The sequence below is a fragment of the Thalassophryne amazonica genome, chromosome 7, assembly GCF_902500255.1.
Source record: "Thalassophryne amazonica chromosome 7, fThaAma1.1, whole genome shotgun sequence".
Taxonomy (NCBI): domain Eukaryota; kingdom Metazoa; phylum Chordata; class Actinopteri; order Batrachoidiformes; family Batrachoididae; genus Thalassophryne; species Thalassophryne amazonica.
The window spans coordinates 23,667,855-23,688,310 of record NC_047109.1 but is presented as its reverse complement, the minus strand read 5'-3'; the positions used below and the strand labels follow the sequence as shown (position 1 = coordinate 23,688,310).

At 39.5% G+C, this 20,456-nt stretch overlaps 1 protein-coding gene across 5 annotated transcripts in view; it reads left to right on the top strand.

Annotated features, from left to right (window-relative positions):
* Positions 1-20,456, top strand: part of LOC117513713 (glutamate receptor ionotropic, kainate 2) — a 1,177,061-nt gene that overhangs the window by 837,992 nt on the left and 318,613 nt on the right. For all 5 annotated transcript variants that reach the window (XM_034173955.1, XM_034173957.1, XM_034173956.1 and 2 more), the window contains exon 12: positions 10,668-10,891. In XM_034173955.1, coding sequence (XP_034029846.1) covers positions 10,668-10,891 — 224 coding nt within the window. The remainder of the gene's footprint in view (positions 1-10,667; positions 10,892-20,456) is intronic.

Here is a 20,456-nt window from a genome sequence, read left to right as displayed (position 1 = left end):
ACAGTTAGTGTCCTCAGTTCCCAAATGCTTATTGAGTGTTGTTAGAAGGAAAGGTGATGTAACACAGTGGTAAACATACCACTGTCAAAGCTTTTTTGAAACATGTTGCAGGCATCCATTTCAAAATGAGCAAATATCTTGTCTTTGTGGTGTATTCAGTTGAATATTGGTTGAAGAGGATTTGCAAATCATTGTATTCTGTTCTTATTTACAATTTTCACAACATTCCAACTTCATTGGAATTGGGGTTGTAGCAATCATTCTTAGATTGCCTTTCTCAGCCTGGTGATCATGCTGACATGCACACAGTGGACCACTCGCCTCAAATCTGAAAATTAGTTGGTCTTTGATGTTCTGGTGATGCAACAGTATACATTGCTGCCCTTGTTACACATAGTTTTTATTGTTCTGTTATGATTTTTGTTTATTTATTTATTATCATTATTATTATTGTGATGGTTATTATTACTCTCACACACACACACACACACACACACACACACACACACACACACACACACACACACACACACACACACACACACACACACACACACACACACACACACATATCTTCAACCCCTTTGTCCAATTAAGGGTCGCGGGGGGCTGGAGCCTATCCCAGCAGTCATAGAGCGCGAGGCGGGGTACACCCTGGACAGGACGCAAGTCTGTCTACAACCCCTGGCAAAAATTATGGAATCACCGGCCTCGGAGGATGTTCATTCAGTTGTTTAATTTTGTAGAAAAAAAGCAGATCACAGACATGACACAAAACTAAAGTCATTTCAAATGGCAACTTTCTGGCTTTAAACACTATAAGAAATCAAGAAAAAAAGATTGTGGCAGTCAGTAACGGTTACTTTTTTAGACTAAGCAGAGGAAAAAAATATGGACTCATTCAATTCTGAGGAATAAATTATGGAATCACCCTGTAAATTTTCATCCCCAAAACTAACACCTGCATCAGATCACATCTGCTTGTTAGTCTGCATCTATAAAGGAGTGATCGCACCTTGGAGAGCTGTTGCACCAAGTGGACTGACATGAATCATGGCTCCAACACGAGAGATGTCAGTTGAAACAAAGGAGAGGATTATCAAACTCTTAAAAGAGGGTAAATCATCACGCAATGTTGCAAAAGATGTTGGTTGTTCACAGTCAGCTGTGTCTAAACTCTGGACCAAATACAAACAACATGGGAAGGTTGTTAAAGGCAAACATACTGGTAGACCAAGGAAGACATCAAAGCGTCAAGACAGAAAACTTAAAACAATATGTCTCAAAAATCGAAAATGCACAACAAAACAAATGAGGAATGAATGGGAGGAAACTGGAGTCAATGTCTGTGACCGAACTGTAAGAAACCGCCTAAAGGAAATGGGATTTACATACAGAAAAGCTAAACGAAAGCCATCATTAACACCTAAACAGAAAAAAACAAGGTTACAATGGGCTAAGGAAAAGCAATTGTGGACTGTGGATGACTGGATGAAAGTCATATTCAGTGATGAATCTCGAATCTGCAATGGGCAAGGTGATGATGCTGGAAATTTTGTTTGGTGCCGTTCCAATGAGATTTATAAAGATGACTGCCTGAAGACAACATGTAAATTTCCACAGTCATTGATGATATGGGGCTGCATGTCATGTAAAGGCACTGGGGAGATGGCTGTCATTACATCATCAATAAATGCACAAGCTTACATTCATATTTTGGACACTTTTCTGATGTTTAAGGATGATGAAATCATTTTTCAAGATGATAATGCATCTTGCCATCGAGCAAAAACTGTGAAAACATTCCTTGCAAAAAGACACATAGGGTCAGTTTCATGACATAGGGTTAATGTCAACGAGCAGATGTGATTTGATGCAGGTGTTAGTTTTGGGGATGGAAATTTACAGGGTGATTCCATAATTTATTCCTCAGAATTGAGTGAGTCCATATTTTTTTCCTCTGCTTGGTCTAAAAAAGTAACCGTTACTGACTGCCACAATCTTTTTTTTCTTGATTTCTTATAGTGTTTCTTAAAGCCAGAAAGTTGCCATTTGAAATGACTTTAGTTTTGTGTCATGTCTGTGATCTGCTTTTTTTCTACAAAATTAAACAACAGAATGAACATTCTCTGAGGCCGGTGATTCCATAATTTTTGCCAGGGGTTGTATTATTATCACTGTTTTTATTATTTATTTTATTTTGGGAAAAGCGTTAATAAAACTATGAAATCGAAACTCTGACAAATATTTAAGGTAACTTTCACAAATGGGTGCAGCAGACAACTGGATGTTTGTCCATGACTTAGAGCACATTTCATAGGTTGCCAGAACAATACTGTAGTTGACTTTCTAGCATTCAACATTTGAATGCTACGTAGCTGAGCAAGTGGCAGAGTAAGATTAAGCTGTGTCAAACTGAGAGATAATAATCAGTAAATAACAGGTTAAATAAAGAAGAGGGAGGTAGCAGCAAGCACAACTGCAGAGTTCAGCGATGTGAGGAGAGCATAGATTCTGTCCCGAGTTGTTTCCCCTACAGAGCTTATTAAAACACACAGTCTGCTCACAGAGTAAATCATTACGCCTCACAATGTCTCGGTTAGGATAAACTGCATGGCCGGAAAAATCACAAGTGCAGCACGTTCGATAGTCAATATTTGATCCCATTAGAAGCAGCACCTGTGTGGGGTCAAGTCCCCCTTAACTCACTGAGACTTACTTGCCTTGTGCTTCCATTCCAATCAGCACAGTGATTGGCTGTCATGGCAGATATGCTCGTCGTTTCATGGGTTAAGGGCCCCGAGTCCTCGGAGCCCATTTTCAATGTGGGGTTGTCCCATTTTTTGATTCAGACAGATGGTGATTGTGACAGACAAGCCCTCGAGTGGGGAGTGTCAGCTCACTGGGAAGGTTGTAGGACTGGGAGAGGGGGGTGGGGGGTGCTGAAGTGAACTGAACAATTTGGAAATGCTCTGTCAAAGGAAGTTAGTAAAAGTATCTGCCCTGTCTAATGCTCAAAGCTGAGTAAACAAATCCCGACACATTCCACCGAAAAGCATTGACGAAATATACAAAGTGTCCAACTGCACAATAGAGGCAGTTGTATGTTTGCAGTGCCTGACACCAGCACAAGGTTTTATGGATCACAGCTGTGAGCCTAGCGAGCTCATCCTGAAATGATTTATGGCAGCTTTCATCAGACAAAAGCACATATATTGAAGAAATGAACAATTTGACCTTGTTGTGTATGTCAAACATTTATAGACACAAAGGCAAAGGCGTATTTACTGTCAACAATGCAACACGATTTCTGTCATAACAGGACTTTCCTGGGGTGCCTCTGCTTATAACTTTGTCATATCCCAGAAAAACAGTTTTCCCAAACAGTTTAACAGGGATTTCTGTTTGTCAAAGGAGGGATTATGCCTTATTATGAATAAGTGTTGTGGAGTTAGAAATTGTTCATCCTCTTTCAATATGCTGTTATTTTCAGAAGGAAAACAAATGTCTGTGAGGAACAACTGACTTCTTTGTGTTCCAAAAATTTCTCTGCAAGTGTCAGTGGTAATTTTCACTCAGCACAGTGGTCATGTTCATTCCATTTCAAACTCACGGTCATCTTTGAATTCCTTAGGGCCCCTTCACACATGACATGATTGAGTCAGAATGGCGCATGAACGAGGAGTCAAATGCAACTAGAAATTGGAGCCACCTCAAAACAATCATTTGTGCACACCAGCAGCCAAAAGACAATGAGTGCCCTGCGAGTGCTCATTCAGTCCCCCTCTTAGCAGGTGTCAGACAAATTCCAGGTGTCACACTCGAACATCCAAAAGCCGGGGCTATTGGATTGGATTGTCTTCCAGTTTCCGCTTCTTTTGCCCAACGTCGTGTTGTGTGAAGGGGGCCTTATGTTCATCACAAGAAAGTTTTTATGCTCTACACCACCTAAGATCAGGTCTAAAGAGTAATGCAGTTACTTTGTGGTATTTTTAAGATACACTTAACATAATCAGGTTCACCACACATGTACACTTTATGTATAGTGATGCACAATAGCACAAACTGGAACACAGTGTAGAATTGAACACAAAAACGATGAAATACAAAAGTAACAGTTGATGAAAAGCACAACTTTGACAACTCTGCTTTGTACGATGGGAGCTTTTCCCTCATTTCATTGTTGGGACTGTGTTGATGTTAAACATAGTTTTAAATGAAAGAATAGCTGCTGATAGTGCAGTTAGTTGTGGGTACAGCACAGTTAATACACTTGCACTGTGATGAATTAAGGAAAAGTATGAGGAACAGAACTGATATTTAGATATCATTTGTGTCCATTTTTGTCCTGTACAAATCGTTTTCTCATTCATTAAATGTTCTGATGTTCAGAAAGTTTTGTGCATGCTCAACACTTTGAACTGACATCAGACAGAGAGCTTACCTGATGGTTGCACATTTGTTGACCATACTGTACCATACTGTCCTATACCTGTTTGTTAGCTTGCCAGTGGCCATCCAGTAGCCATTAGGTTCATCTGTGCATTATCTGTTCATCATGTGTTTGCATCCGGAATCATTGCTGTGGACCAACATTCCATCAGAGGCCCAAATCCATTGGAGAATGATGGATTAAGCATTTTTTTTTTTTTTTGCCATTAGACACATTATTTCAATTCATAACTAACCAGTTTACTCAATCTGTTACAGTATGACTGTGATTTGATACACAACACTTTAGAAACATTAATCATCTCTTTGAACCTTATAACATACAGGTGCAACTGTACCACAGCACATCACAGTTGAAGATAGACAATAACCCTGAACTTGCTTTAAAAAACAGTGCAGGTGACAATGCACTCAATCTGCACTCACAGCTCTCAAGGATGCAATATTCACAAAAGCTTTTACTTCAAAATCCAGGATTATCTGTTTTTTGATTGGTCCATTTCCTCACTAGAAATCCTCCCCGCACTTTCTCTTGCATCTGTTGAATACCACAGCGCTGTGCACCTTATACACTCCTGTATAAAGGGGGGACAAGTGACACTGGTTGATGTTATGATAAATGCTCAAATTACAGCCTTACAAAATGTGGAGCATTACATGCATAAGTGGCTTCAAAACATACATACACTCTACCTGCATGTATCCAAAATAGGTGTGACATGCAATCATTTATTTTATATACTGTTTACTCTAATCAAGGGTCATGGGGGGTGGGCCTATCCCAGCAGTCATAGGGCATGAGACATGGTACACCCGGGACAGGACACCAGTCTTTTGCTATGCTGTAACTTCTGCTAAAATTTTTAGCATTTTATCGGTTTAGCATTATAAAAGTTAACTTTTCAGTTGGCGGATTAGTAGTTATTGAAGCTAATATATATATATATATATATATTAATGATTGAATTATTAGAATTCAGATGTCAAAGATAGCTTGAATTTATGATGTAACAGATGGTGGTGAAATTGGTTATGTAAGTTTGTTGGAACTTTGAAGAGATTAGTAAAATTTTACATTTTGGAAGGTGCACGCAGTAGCCAATCAGAAAATGGACTGTGGCTATGCACTGAAAAAAAAAAGTTGGATTTACATGACATAAATGTGTACATCGCTTGCGCATGATCAGAATGTTCCTTGTTTTCAGTGTCATGACCATTTTAGATTCGCCTGAAAGGATCTTTGGTCACCTGCAGGGGTGTAGTCTAAAAACTCAGTTGTGAAGTTGGACAAATTCATCTCCATGTTGTGTCCATGATGACTGATGTCATACTGCTTGCCATTTTCTTCTTATCAGATGAAAATGTATTATATGTGCTCATTTGTATGGGTGAAAGAAATCTTAAAAAACAAAATATGAGGTGCATGGACAGTATTCTTACAACAACAATCTCCTGAAGTAAACTTTTCCTCTTGCTGAAAATTTGTGGTGTCATATATGACAAACTAAACAGCATTCAGATGATCACGTGAATTATATCCCATTTGGGAGATATAAGAGAGATTATTTTCTTATTAAGTCTGCCAAGGATGTAATAAAAACATCTGTGTTTATTTATTTATTTGTCTGTCTGCTAGCAGGATTACGTCAAAACTACTGTAGATATGAGGTCTGTTAGGAAAGTATCGGACCTTTTTATTTTTTAAAAAAACCTGATGGATTTGAATCACGTGTGCTTGCATGAGCCAACCTTGAACCTTCATGTGCCTGCGTGAGTTGAGTTTTTTCATGCCTGTCGATTGCGTTATTTGCTTGTAAGCAGCCTTTGTGTGAGGATGGGTGTAGTCTCTCGTCGTTTTTTCTTTGCAAGGAAATGGCGGAACAACTGGAGCAGAGCGACTGCATCAAATTTTGGCAGAAACTGGGCGACAGCCAGGTGGAAACCATTCGGATTATTCAGACGGCTTTTGGTGATGATCCTCTGGGCATCACACAGATTAAGGAGTGGTACAACTGGTTTAAAGATGGCCTCGCAACGGTGGAGCATGAGCCGCGCTCCGGTCAGCCATCAACATGCTGAAATGACCAGATCATTTCCAAAGTGAATGCTGTGGTGATGCGGGACCATCGTGTGACTATCCGAGAAATTGTGGAAGAGGTGGACATCAGCACTTTTTCGGCACATTCCACTGTGACAGCAGATTTTGCCATGAAAAGAGTTGCAGCGAAATTCATGCCAATGGCTTTGGCACAAAGCTGATGGCGCAGCAAAAGCGCCACCGTGTTGAAGCCTCACAGGACATGCTGTGACATGCCCACCTCTTCCACAATTTCTTGGATAGTCACACGACGAGAGACTACACCCATCCTCACACAAAGGCTGTTTACAAGCAAATGACGCTATCAACAGGCATGAAAAAACGCGCACGAAGGTTCAAGGTTGGCTCATGCAAGCACACGTGATTCAAATCCATCAGGTTTTTGAAAAAAATAAAAAGGTCAGATACTTTTCTAACAGACCTCGTATTCTCACCAAAGTTGCACCACACAAATATATATTAGGGCATTGAAGACTTCACTGAATGTTAGAGGTGATCGGTATCCAGATTCTGGATCAAGATTTCACTTTACAGGCTTTTAAGGATTATGTCAAAATATTGCATGGATTTACATTAACTTTTCACCACAAATGGATATTAAATTATTAAATTTTGGAGTGGATCAGGATCAAGATCCCAAATGTGGTCCATTTCTTAAATTTTCACCATTTCAAGAATCATTTCAAATCTGTTTGATGGAGCTTGACAAAATTTTAGTGCTCTGTTAGTGTTGGATATGGGGAGTGATCTGGATCAGTATGCAGGTTCTGCAGCAGAAATATATAACATCACGATGTAAAACCAAAATCAGGAAGACACTATTTTATGTGAATGTGAATTGTGAATTAAATATCAGATTGCAGCAGCTTGATCATTCTGGATCAGTATGCAGTTCTTGCATTGTGTTGTGGAATCCAGATCCAGGCAGTCCAGTCCAGGTCACAATTTGAACGACATATCTTTTATTTTGAGTCCTCGTCAACCCTTGGAGGACATCAGAAATCTCTGATTGCTCTTGTTTCATGTATTTTCACTCCGTTTTTATTTTAAAAATTCTAAGCACAAGTGAGAACATTTCAAACAGACTAAACAGTCAAACAAAGAAGCATCTACAATTATTAACGAAGGAAATCAATAAAAATTTACCAACTTGGGGTGATAAGATAAGGCTTATGTTACATGAAATTTAAATATAAAAACAACAAACAGAAGTAAAAAAAAATTGATTGATTGATTGATTGAAGTCTCATTTAGTTTTGTATTTGTAATGCTGCAGATGGTGAACATGTGTTTCTCAATTTCCTTGAGCAGAGCAGGAAAGAATTGTTTAAAAAATATGGTCATGGATATGAAAATGTGTAAAATATATATTGATTGACATTGGTACACTGATTTTTTGCCATCTTCACCATTTAGATTTTTTAAAATTATTATTATTATTGTAAATTTAAGCAGCAGCAGTCGCAAAAATATAGCGTATTAGGTGACACGTCAAGGTTAAATATAACAGAGCCTCCCTGCAGAAAAGGTGACCCATCCACATAATTTTATTATCAAGACAGTTCAAGAAACCATGATTTGTTTTTATGAAATAAATATGTGTTACTTAATTTGGAGATAACAGGTCTGAAGTTCACTGAACTACAACCATAGAACTAAGATAAAACATCAGGGTCAGTGAAGCCCGTAGCCAATCAGGGAAGGTTATGTTGGCACATGGGCTGTTCTCAGATGATGCAGCTGGTGAAAAGCAACTGCAGGTTTTGACTGCAGGCAGCTCACTCCAGTGATGCTTTACACTCATGTGACATGATGATTTAGTGCTGTGCCACAGAAAGTCTGACTGCTCTTGTAGTGCATTATGCCAACAATGCACCACATTAAGGGCCCCTTCACATATAGTGCAAATTTGGTCAAAGTGCACATGAAGCAGGAATCTTATGCAAAACATGTTAAATTCGTAGCTGCCTCATACACCTCGTACACCTGTTGCTACAATTATTTGCGCACACCAGTGGCTGAAAGAGAGAGTGTGCACTGCGCGAGCCCACTCGCAGCAGGTGTCGGCCAAATTCCAGCTGACACACAAACATCTAACACCACTCGTTTAGCACTTAGAAAATGTGTGGCCATTTGTACTATCATGTGTGGCCTATCATCACGAAAACAGTCAGCAGACAATCACTGTCGAGCTGGATGTGAAATGTGTCTAAGTGCCCCACGACTGTGGAGTTGCCGAGTGCACTTTTGATGTGCCAGAGTGTTGGCTCCCTCCACAACACGTGTGCATGTTGTGTGTTCCACCCCCACCCCAACACATGCATGCGTGTGATTAACGTGCCCCCCAGCAGGCGAGGCACCTCTCATCTGATCACAGAGTGTCACCTTGGTCCATGTGCTGAACGGACAGGGACGTGGCAGCTGTTGACAACTCTGGTCATGGACATCAGAGCTGCAGAACACGCACCGTGTTTTGATGGACACGGCGTGTGTATGCTTGCTGTCCTCACATCAAAATACATAAAAACATTTTGCTTCTGTGACGGGGTGGAGAGTGCGCATATTGACAGCCTGTTCCACCTGTACCAGACCGCCAGTTCATGTGGACATGCAGCAGATGATCTGAACGTCACGTCTGTCTGACAGGACAGTGAACGGCATGCCGTAGGACCATATGACAGGCCAACAGTATGACAAATATGCACTTTCAATCACACATCAACAGAAATACACAGTACCAAACACTGTTTGGTCAGTTATCACAGTGCTTTTTTCTTCTTTTTTAGAAAGTATGTTTGTCTGCTTGTTGATTTGAACAATTTCACACTCCTGTTATGAGACAGTGATTGTGGCAGTGTGGTAAAGTTCCTGTCTGGTAATCAGAGTGTGTGGGTTCAAATCTTGTGAGTAGCATTTTTTTTTTAATTAACCAGGGTTATTTAACCGTGGGGTTCTGTACTGCATCCCCTTTTATGTATTACTTATATCAACCCAGTGATATTCACTAATTATACAGCTGTTTTTTATTTTCCTCCACATCAGCAGCATGATGTGGTGCAGGTCATCCCACAGTGTGTTCCTCCTCGAAAGACACCATCGCGTGCCCTGCCATCGCGTGCTCTACCTACCCGTTGGCGTGATGTTTTGTGGTGTACTAATTCCAACTGTTTTGCACTGTTTCACCATAATTCGACCAAATTCACACTATGTGTGAAGGGGCCCTAAGCCAGTACCATCCAGTGCCATACAGTTGAATGTACCCAATATCTCAGTTTCTAGATGACACAGGGTCATATTTCCAGTGGTTAAGCTGCCATTAGTACAAATCCCAGATCGCTACCATGGTAGCTTCCAGGGAAATGGAATGAGGAATTTTGACTCTTGCATGCACTTTTCAAAAATGCATGATTTTGCAAATCTCCACAACATTCCACCAAAAGCTTGTACACTCAAAAAACTGAGTTCATTGGATGAGGTCAGTTCAATTATGTGCAGGGTTTCCATCTAATAAATATATGTAGTCCCAACTAAATTGAATAAAATTATCTTGCATGGATGTGCCATATTTGAGTTGGGGCTACATATATTTATTCGATGGAAATCCTGCACATAATTGAATTGAGTTTTTTGAGTGCACCTGAACATATTAAACCTGACTGTGACTGCAACCTACTTGTTGTTCACATTGTAGCCTGCAGGCCTCAATAAGGGGCACCTAGTAATCAGGACAGATTATAGTTTCTAACAGGTATTTGCCTCCAGTTCTCAGAAAGTTCCCCATTTCTTGAGAAATTGTGCACTGAGCACAAACAAAGCATACACCTTTGTAACAAGAAAGTTGTTTTACCTCTGCCATAATACTCATTAAGTTGTTCAAGAATAAATTAAAAGAAAAAAACATTTGATTTGGGCTCCATCAAGAAAAGGTTTAGTGGTGAAGGAATACTTGATGGCTGGGAAGAAGAATTGGGCTTTAATTAATTTATTTTTTAAGTGCCTTGGAACAGACTGCGTAGTGTGTGAAGTCCCTGTTTTCTTAATTTGATTGCCTCTAAATGCTTCCTGTGCTGCTGACTTATAGTCTATCCCTTTCCTCTTTTATGTTTGATGTTGACAGAGAGCTGATCTTGCAGTGGCTCCCCTTGCCATCACATACGTCCGCGAGAAGGTTATTGACTTCTCCAAGCCTTTCATGACGCTGGGTATAAGTATACTGTACCGCAAGCCCAACGGGACCAACCCTGGAGTCTTCTCCTTCCTCAACCCTCTCTCGCCTGATATCTGGATGTATATTCTGCTGGCTTACTTGGGTGTCAGTTGTGTGCTGTTTGTCATAGCCAGGTAACATGCCACTTCCAGAGATTACAGCTTCACATGTCTATCTGACAAACAACAAGCTAATCCTAGAAATGACAGGATTCCTGAATCCATAGTCGTACTTCCCACCGAGTGACGATACTGACACTAATCAATGTTTATGTATGTAGCACAGACACTGTTCTTTGTCTGTGTCTCTTGCACTTTAACCACAATGACTCATAGTATATTTGGCTGTTTTACTAAAAGACGGTTCCATATAATCAGGTTTCAAATGTTGACTATTTGTGATTGGCAGTTGACAGGTCTTCTGGCTTCTTCCTGCCTTGTTTCAACTCACACTGCTGTCATAAAAATATCTCATTCAAAACAGAAAGAAAGAATCCCAGGTGCTAGAGAGACATGTAGAGTGCAGACACCTTAGTCAGAGAAGGCTTGGCCTGTCGACCATTTCAGGGTTGTGTGTGTTTTTGAAGGAACGGCGCAAAGTGTGTGGATGGGTGTGTGATTTGTCAGTCTCCATGTGAATGGCTGCTGCCCCCTTCCCACCTTTCCCCTGCTGTCCCCACTCTCTCAAACTCCATGCTGCCTTTTCCTTTCTCTCATGTCCATCTTGCTTCAAACAGGTCACTGACAACAACTGTACTGATTTTTTTTTGTTCACTATTAAACTACTTTAAATTATACTAGATTTGCAAGTGGGTGGTTTTGTATCTGGTTAAACCTGTTTGTAAGAGTTAAAACTGTTGGACGTCTCGTGATCAGAAGCCACAACGATGTGGCAGAATATATCAGTTCAAATACTGCAGTGTTTCATGTGAACTATTCAAAGTGTGAGAGTCTGGTAGGAAGATAAAAACCATTTCTCAGCTTCTTACATTGTGGGTCTTTTTCTGGTTTGGATCATTTTTCTTTCTCCACACCTGCCTGTCGGTAGGCTGTGGCCAACAGCTTAAAGAAGGAAAAGTGTTTGGAGAACCTGTGCAACTGCACAAGTCAAATTGTTCAAAGTGCTTTTGATCTGTGTCAGAAATCATCTTTGGAAGGCCTCAGTGAAGCAGTAAATATTTCTCTAATATGGCTGGACGATGAGCCTCATGTAAGAACCATTTGTTCAAACAGATTTGTTCAGAAATGGGATATGAATAACTTAATAGGACTTCCTGCATTCATCGGTTTTCTCTTATTTTCAGTTTTTCATAGATACAAAGAAATTGTACGACCTGCAGTACGTGTCAAGTGCAATTAGTCTGCCATCATCCAAACCTAAGTTTTCAGTAATTTATTCAGCATTTTGCTTTGACGCAGTTTTACTTTGACAATCTGACACAAATCATGTCATATTGCACTGACATTATCCTGCTTAACCCTGAAATATCACATAATTCTACATTTATTTATAAAGTTTAATGACAGCATTATTATACAGTAAAATATGATAAGCTGTTACTTTATTAGTCCAGTGGTGGAGAAATGTATGGTGTGGGTTCAAATCAGATCAGAGTGTCAGGGTATGTAGACCTTGGATCCTCGTGTCAGAAGAAGGAAGGGGCTTGAACCAAACCCCAGATGTAAGACAGGGACTGACTAATGGTGCTAGGGTGGAGGAGGTAGCATCCAGGTCAGCAACTGCAAGCAGCAGAAGAGGTGAGTCAGATGTGACATTTTTTTAATACAGTAAATATTTTGTCCTGGTAGTGAGTTGATGACTAACGTGGGGACCATCTGCTTCCAATACAGACTGCAGTTATTGATTAGGTGAATTTGCATGAAAGCTTTGAAAGCTGAGCCTTCCTAGTAGAATGGCGCTACACTACATTTCCATTCATCCCCAACATGAAGACTTTGCATTCATTCCTTTGTGAGACAGAGAAGCTTTATGTGTCAAGAGGTTTTGAAATCCATTTTTCATTAAACCCTTAGTTCCTTATTTCAGTGACACAGTCAATTCAGAAGGAATTAAAATCCCTTGGTCCGATTCCCTGATTTTAACAGATTCCTTAATTCTACTTTTTCAGCTGTTTACAGTTATAGAGTTTGTTCTGTGTTGTTCTGACAAAGGGCATCATTTTAGTAAAAAAAAAAAAAACCTCCCTCAGTGTCATTGATCTCAGTGATCTGATATGGGATGGGGGTTGGGGATCGGGACGTATTTGATGTTTTAGGTTATTAAGTCACACATTTCTTGAACATGCTGAATTACACACAGTGAAATCAGCAGCTTTACAGATGTATTTTACACAATAATCTGCCATCATGCTAAAATAAGTACAACACATTTTAGAGAAGTTTGCTCAGATGATATTACATGAGGCTCATTTTCTCAAATGTCAAAGGTTTGTTTCATCGTATGCAGACAGGAAAAAGTCTGCAGTTCCATGACAGGGTCCTGTATATGAACATGAAGTGAGAGTTGGCTAACATGCATTAGTGGAGTTGCTCTCTTGGAGGTTTGAGGTGTTGGTCTGACTGATGAAGCCAACATCAGCAATGGTGGGTAAAATCAGAGCCCAATGTTTGGAGCAGCATCTCTGCAGACATATCTTTTCATTCACTTGTTCACTTACATAATGTTATTTGTTGCTGCAGTTTGAAGCATGTTGAAGAATAAGAGAAAGAAAAGTTTGTGTTAACTCTAAAACTTCTGGGAGACATCAGCACTATTGCAGTGTTGTGATTCCAACAGTTTTACTGTTAATGTGTTTTCCGATGTTACTGGCAATATGATTACACAACAGAATGAAAAGCGACAACTGTCATCTAAGTTGGCTCAGAATATGCACCTTTCTCTATTTATTATCCCAATAAGTCAGTGTTTGGGTAAGTCTGCAAATTCCCCTTCACTCTATTCCTGATTTTTTCCTCTACACACAAAATGCATGCCGAGCTACAGTCGCATGATTTTGCTGTTTAGTATTTAACAAAATGGCCTCACAAAATTTCATGAAATAAGAAACAGAAATCCAGATTTAGTTTTGTGAGCACAAATATTTCCAGGGGGAAAATAATAAATTCTCAGTAGTGTCACTGCTGTGTGTCGACATTCAGGACACCAGTTATGAAATCTGATTGAAACTTGCTTACACATGAACAATATATGAGAAAACAAAATGGAAAGTTTGGTTTTTAATTTCATCAAGAATTCAACTGAATTGTTGTGTAATTTTCAGTCAACAGCAAAATTCTGAATTTAAAAGCAAGTCAACTTTTCATTTTAAAGTTGAATGTGCCATATACTGTATTTTCTGTACTATAAATCATGTCTTTTTTTATTAGTTTGAGAGGTCCTATGACTTGTACTCCAATATGACCCGTACTCCAATAATCAAATCAAATCAAATCAATTTTATTTATATAGCGCCAAATCACAACAAACAGTTGCCCCAAGGCGCCTTATATTGTAAGGCAAAAGCCATACAATAATTACGGAAAAACCCCAACGGACAAAACGACCCCCTGTGAGCAAAAACGTGGCAACAGTGGGAAGGAAAAACTCCCTTTTAACAGGAAGAAACCTCCAGCAGAACCAGGCTCAGGGAGGGGCAGTCTTCTGCTGGGACTGGTTGGGGGTGAGGGAGAGAACCAGGAAAAAGACATGCTGTGGAGGGGAGCAGAGATCAGTCACTAATGATTAAATGCAGAGTGGTGCATACAGAGCAAAAAGAGAAAGAAACACTCAGTGCATCATGGGAACCCCCCAGCAGTCTAAGTCTATAGCAGCATAACTAAGGGATGGTTCAGGGTCACCTGATCCAGCCCTAACTATAAGCTTTAGCAAAAACGAAAGTTTTAAGCCTAATCTTAAAAGTAGAGAGGGTGTCTGTCTCCCTGATCTGAATTGGGAGCTGGTTCCACAGGAGAGGAGCCTGAAAGCTGAAGGCTCTGCCTCCCATTCTACTCTTACAAACCCTAGGAACTACAAGTAAACCTGCAGTCTGAGAGCGAAGCGCTCTATTGGGGTGATATGGTACTATGAGGTCCCTAAGATAAGATGGGACCTGATTATTCAAAACCTTATAAGTAAGAAGAAGAATTTTAAATTCTATTCTAGAATTAACAGGAAGCCAATGAAGAGAGGCCAATATGGGTGAGATATGCTCTCTCCTTCTAGTCCCTGTTAGCACTCTAGCTGCAGCATTTTGAATTAACTGAAGGCTTTTCAGGGAACTTTTAGGACAACCTGATAATAATGAATTACAGTATTCCAGCCTAGAGGAAATAAATGCATGAATTAGTTTTTCAGCATCACTCTGAGACAAGACCTTTCTAATTTTAGAGATATTGCGCAAATGCAAAAAAGCAGTCCTACATATTTGTTTAATATGCACATTGAATGACATATCCTGATCAAAAATGACTCCAAGATTTCTCACAGTATTACTAGAGGTCAGGGTAATGCCATCCAGAGTAAGGATCTGGTTAGACACCATGTTTCTAAGATTTGTGGGGCCAAGTACAATAACTTCAGTTTTATCTGAGTTTAAAAGCAGGAAATTAGAGGTCATCCATGTCTTTATGTCTGTAAGACAATCCTGCAGTTTAGCTAATTGGTGTGTGTCCTCTGGCTTCATGGATAGATAAAGCTGGGTATCATCTGCGTAACAATGAAAATTTAAGCAATGCCGTCTAATAATACTGCCTAAGGGAAACATGTATAAAGTGAATAAAATTGGTCCTAGCACAGAACCTTGTGGAACTCCATAATTAACCTTAGTCTGTGAAGAAGATTCCCCATTTACATGAACAAATTGTAATCTATTAGATAAATATGATTCAAACCACCGCAGCGCAGTGCCTTTAATACCTATGGCATGCTATGATCTCTGTAATAAAATTTTATGGTCAACAGTATCAAAAGCAGCGCTGAGGTCTAACAGAACAAGCACAGAGATGAGTCCACTGTCTGAGGCCATAAGAAGATCATTTGTAACCTTCACTAATGCTGTTTCTGTACTATGATGAATTCTAAAACCTGACTGAAACTCTTCAAATAGACCATTCCTCTGCAGATGATCAGTTAGCTGTTTTACAGCTACCCTTTCAAGAATTTTTGAGAGAAAAGGAAGGTTGGAGATTGGCCTATAATTAGCTAAGATAGCTGGGTCAAGTGATGGCTTTTTAAGTAATGGTTTAATTACTGCCACCTTAAAAGCCTGTGGTACATAGCCAACTAATAAAGATAGATTGATCATATTTAAGATCGAAGCATTAAATAATGGTAGGGCTTCCTTGAGCAGCCTGGTAGGAATGGGGTCTAATAGACATGTTGATGGTTTGGATGAAGTAACTAATGAAAATAACTCAGAACAATCGGAGAGAATGAGTCTAACCAAATACCGGCATCACTGAAAGCAGCCAAAGATAACGATACGTCTTTGGGATGGTTATGAGTAATTTTTTCTCTAATAGTTAAAATTTTATTAGCAAAGAAAGTCATGAAGTCATTACTAGTTAAAGTTAAAGGAATACTCGGCTCAATAGAGCTCTGACTCTTTGTCAGCCTGGCTACAGTGCTAAAAAGAAACCTGGGGTTGTTCTTATTTTCTTCAATTAGTGATGAGTAGTAAGATGTCCTAGCTTTACGGAGGGCTTTTTTTTATAGAGCAACAGACTCTTTTTCCAGGCTAAGTGAAGATCTTCTAAATTAGTGAGACGCCATTTCCTCTCCAACTTACGGGTTATCTGCTTTAAGCTGCGAGTTTGTGAGTTATACCACGGAGTCAGGCACTTCTGATTTAAAGCTCTCTTTTTCAGAGGAGCTACAGCATCCAAAGTTGTCTTCAATGAGGATGTAAAACTATTGACGAGATACTGTATCTCACTTACAGAGTTTAGGTAGCTACTCTGCACTGTGTTGGTATATGGCATTAGAGAACATAAAGAAGGAATCATATCCTTAAACCTAGTTACAGCGCTTTCTGAAAGACTTCTAGTGTAATGAAACTTATTCCCCACTGCTGGGTAGTCCATCAGAGTAAATGTAAATGTTATTAAGAAATGATCAGACAGAAGGGAGTTTTCAGGGAATACTGTTAAGTCTTCAATTTCCATACCATAAGTCAGAACAAGATCTAAGATATGATTAAAGTGGTGGGTGGACTCATTTACATTTTGAGCAGAGTCAATTGAGTCTAATAATAGATTAAATGCAGTGTTGAGGCTGTCATTCTCAGCATCTGTGTGGATGTTAAAATTGCCCACTATAATTATCTTATCTGAGCTAAGCACTAAGTCAGACAAAAGGTCTGAAAATTCACAGAGAAACTCAGAGTAACGACCAGGTGGACGATAGATAATAACAAATAATAATAATAATAATAATAATAATAATAATAATTGACTATTAAATAAATCATCCACAATCATAACTATTTTAGGTTTCCCGAGGAATTAAAGAGCTATATAAAATAAAGTCCAGTAATAAAATAGTAAATGCCAACAATTAAAGTACATAGCAAGAATTGACAAAAATCCCAATTAATTAAAATTAAAATTAGAGAGCTGATAACACAGATAAAAGGTGCTACTTATACTCCTGTGTGTGACATGTAAATATGTTTTCTCTCTCTCTCTCTCTCTCTTTTGCTTTGTCTCCTTTTGTAAATGTATGACTTATACTCCAGAAAATATGATTAATGTGAAAGTAAACATAGCGGAATATTGTGCCCCATTTTTAAGTCTAATTCAAATTTTAAATGGTTCTCTTATGGCAGAATTCTGCAAGCCTAATGTCCTCCATCATTACCATTTTTGTTTAAAATAATTGTAGGAATAAAGTGAGAATTCCTGTCATATTGTGTGTCATGAGCCACAAATGACAGGTGAAGAATCACTTTGCACTGAAATTTAGCTGGTGTGAACTTTTAAAATATTTATTTATTATGATTCATTATTTTATTGGCAAAATACAGACGGTTGCTGTTGCTGCATTTCAAAACGCAATTGAACAATTTTAAGTTTATTGATAACTACAGAAATTCCACTAGAAAGTCAACATTTGTATTTTCACTCATTAATTGTAGGATATTATTATTATTATTATTATTATTATTATTATTATTATTAAAAATTGGAATTTTTGTGAAATTTTGTGAGCTCAAACACAAGGAAACAAAAGTTGAGAGCACAATGTAACAGCACAAGCTTTATTGGAAAGAGTATTTATATACTGGGTATGTGTGTATGTGTTTCAAACTGCACATTTAAATCTATCTCTGCTTGTGTCTGTGCTATACTGTGTGACTGTATGAGTGAAATGCGACACTGAGTCTGACAAAAAAAAGTGTTAGTTAGACAGTTTGACACGATAACTGTGTTTTACCAACAGCTGCACAGATATCTGCAGTCACAGATGTCCATGTTGGTTTTATTGCTTTTGTGTTTTCTCTAACGGCATCAGTGGCACTGCTGCTGCTGCTTCTGCACAGCTGATGAAACAACTCAAAAAATAATCCTCCACAGCACATCACACCTGTGCAAAACCATTATCGCTTTGTTATACTTTGGAGAATCAAATTCTCCATGTGAAGCAAATGTCAAAGGAACAAAGAACAAAGATAACTGAGAAACAAAGCTTAGTAACACTAATCTACCACATTTGTGCGGAATATTTCTGCAAATTTTTGGCTTGTGTTCTCATTGGCTTCCTGCCTATTTTCTAAAAATTAAGATGGTTCTCAGTGTGCAAAATATTTTTTTTCCCCTCGCATTAAAGTGTAAACTTCCCTTTCACAGTAAGAATAAAAAGTTCCAGTTTGAGAATTAAATGTCTTTGCTCAGGACATGCTCATATTAAACGCACAAAGCGCATCTTGTGATTTCTGGGTGATGTTAGAGTTTCTTTTTGTAGCATCTCAGATGTCTGAACCTTGGATATCTGTAGTACAACCTCAATATCTGGATTTGGATAACAAAAGTGCATTGATTAATTTATAAACAACCTCTTAGTTCACCACAATCCCTAAAAAAAAAAAAACAAACAAAAAAAAAACTCTTCACTTAAACACACCTCATGAGTTTATTTGATGCCAAATAGAATGTAGGAGTTCTTCAATGATAAGACCCGTATAGTATAGTTTATAACCACATTGAATGTCCTCCATAGGAGTTGTAGTGCTCTGCTTGGACACATTTCCAGGCTGTGCAAGAGTTGTGACGACACCGAGGTTAGACAAGGATGCATTTATTACAGGATTCATTGAGGTCTGTTGACCCTCGACCTCCCTACAGTCCTGACAGTTAATTCTGGTCTGGTGGAATGTTGGGCTACCTACGCAAAGCAGCTGTGCAAGTCTGATCCTGCTGCCAGGATGACGGACTCTTCTCGTGCCAGGGTTCTGGTGGCTGACTGCCAGTCCCAACTGCATCTGATTGAGGTTACAAAGATGGTAAAACAGCTCAGGGCATGTAGTGATGCAAGGATCTGTGAATCAGGATCGAGAGTCTTCAGTCGGATAGAGCTGAGGTATCTTGCGTGCAATACCAACAGACACACACACACAAATATATGCTTGCATGCATGCTGTACACAGTACAGCCTTACGGTACATGTACTACATGCAAGAGAAGCAGTGCAGACTCGAAACAAATAGTTTTTTTTCTGCATGCAGTAGCTGCTGTGCAAAGTTACATAAAATAGGTACTCACACACATTGCTACTCGTCAGTATTCAAGCTAAAAGTCGTGAAAGAATCAGAAGAGAAGGGGAAGCACCGTGCTGCTCGGATTTTCCTAGTCGATAGGAAACACGTACCGAAGTGGTCTAGGAACAAGGATAAGCTTGCAACCCTGGACAAAACAGCAAAACAGCTGCATGGTGGGGAGAGAAAAGTACGCTATCAGGACTTTGAAGAGGAGCTGATAAAATGGTTCCAGAAACGGAGAACGGTAGGCGTTTGGATGACAAGGAAGGGTTAGAAATATGAGACACTGCGGCCATATAAGCAACGCAGAAAGCAGAACAGGCTTGCTGAGAGTTTGTGGCAATGAGGTAGAAATGTTTCATTTTTATTTTACCCGGTTCTCTCGCAGGAAATTTTGCTGAGTAAAATAACATTTGGTCTCAGTCTGAAAAGAGACTATGGGGACCTTTCACAGAATAAATACTATACTATATATATGAAGCAGCAGGACCTTCGTGGCCGGGATGACGGTGGGGATCGAACCCACGCGGCTCGCACAAAGACCGTTCCTCTACCAGGTCAGCCAAAGGGGAACTCCCCGTTAGCCAAGCTAGCGGGAACGTCTTTTCAATTGGGACCTGGGACTTTCATCCCGCTACACATCTCCCCACCATTTTTGACTTTGTCCCGAAGTCACAGGTGCATGTTAGCATACTCTGTGACCCACATCCTGTTCGTGATGCCAGATTGAAGCAGCAGGACCTTCGTGGCCGGGACGACGGTGGGGATTGAACCCACGCGGCACGCACAAAAGGCCGTTCCTCTACCAGGTCAGCCAAAGGGGAACTCCCCGTTAGCCAAGCTAGCGGGAACGTCTTTTCAATTGGGACCCGGGACTTTCATCCCGCTACATATATATATATATATATATATATATATATATATATATATATATATATATATATATA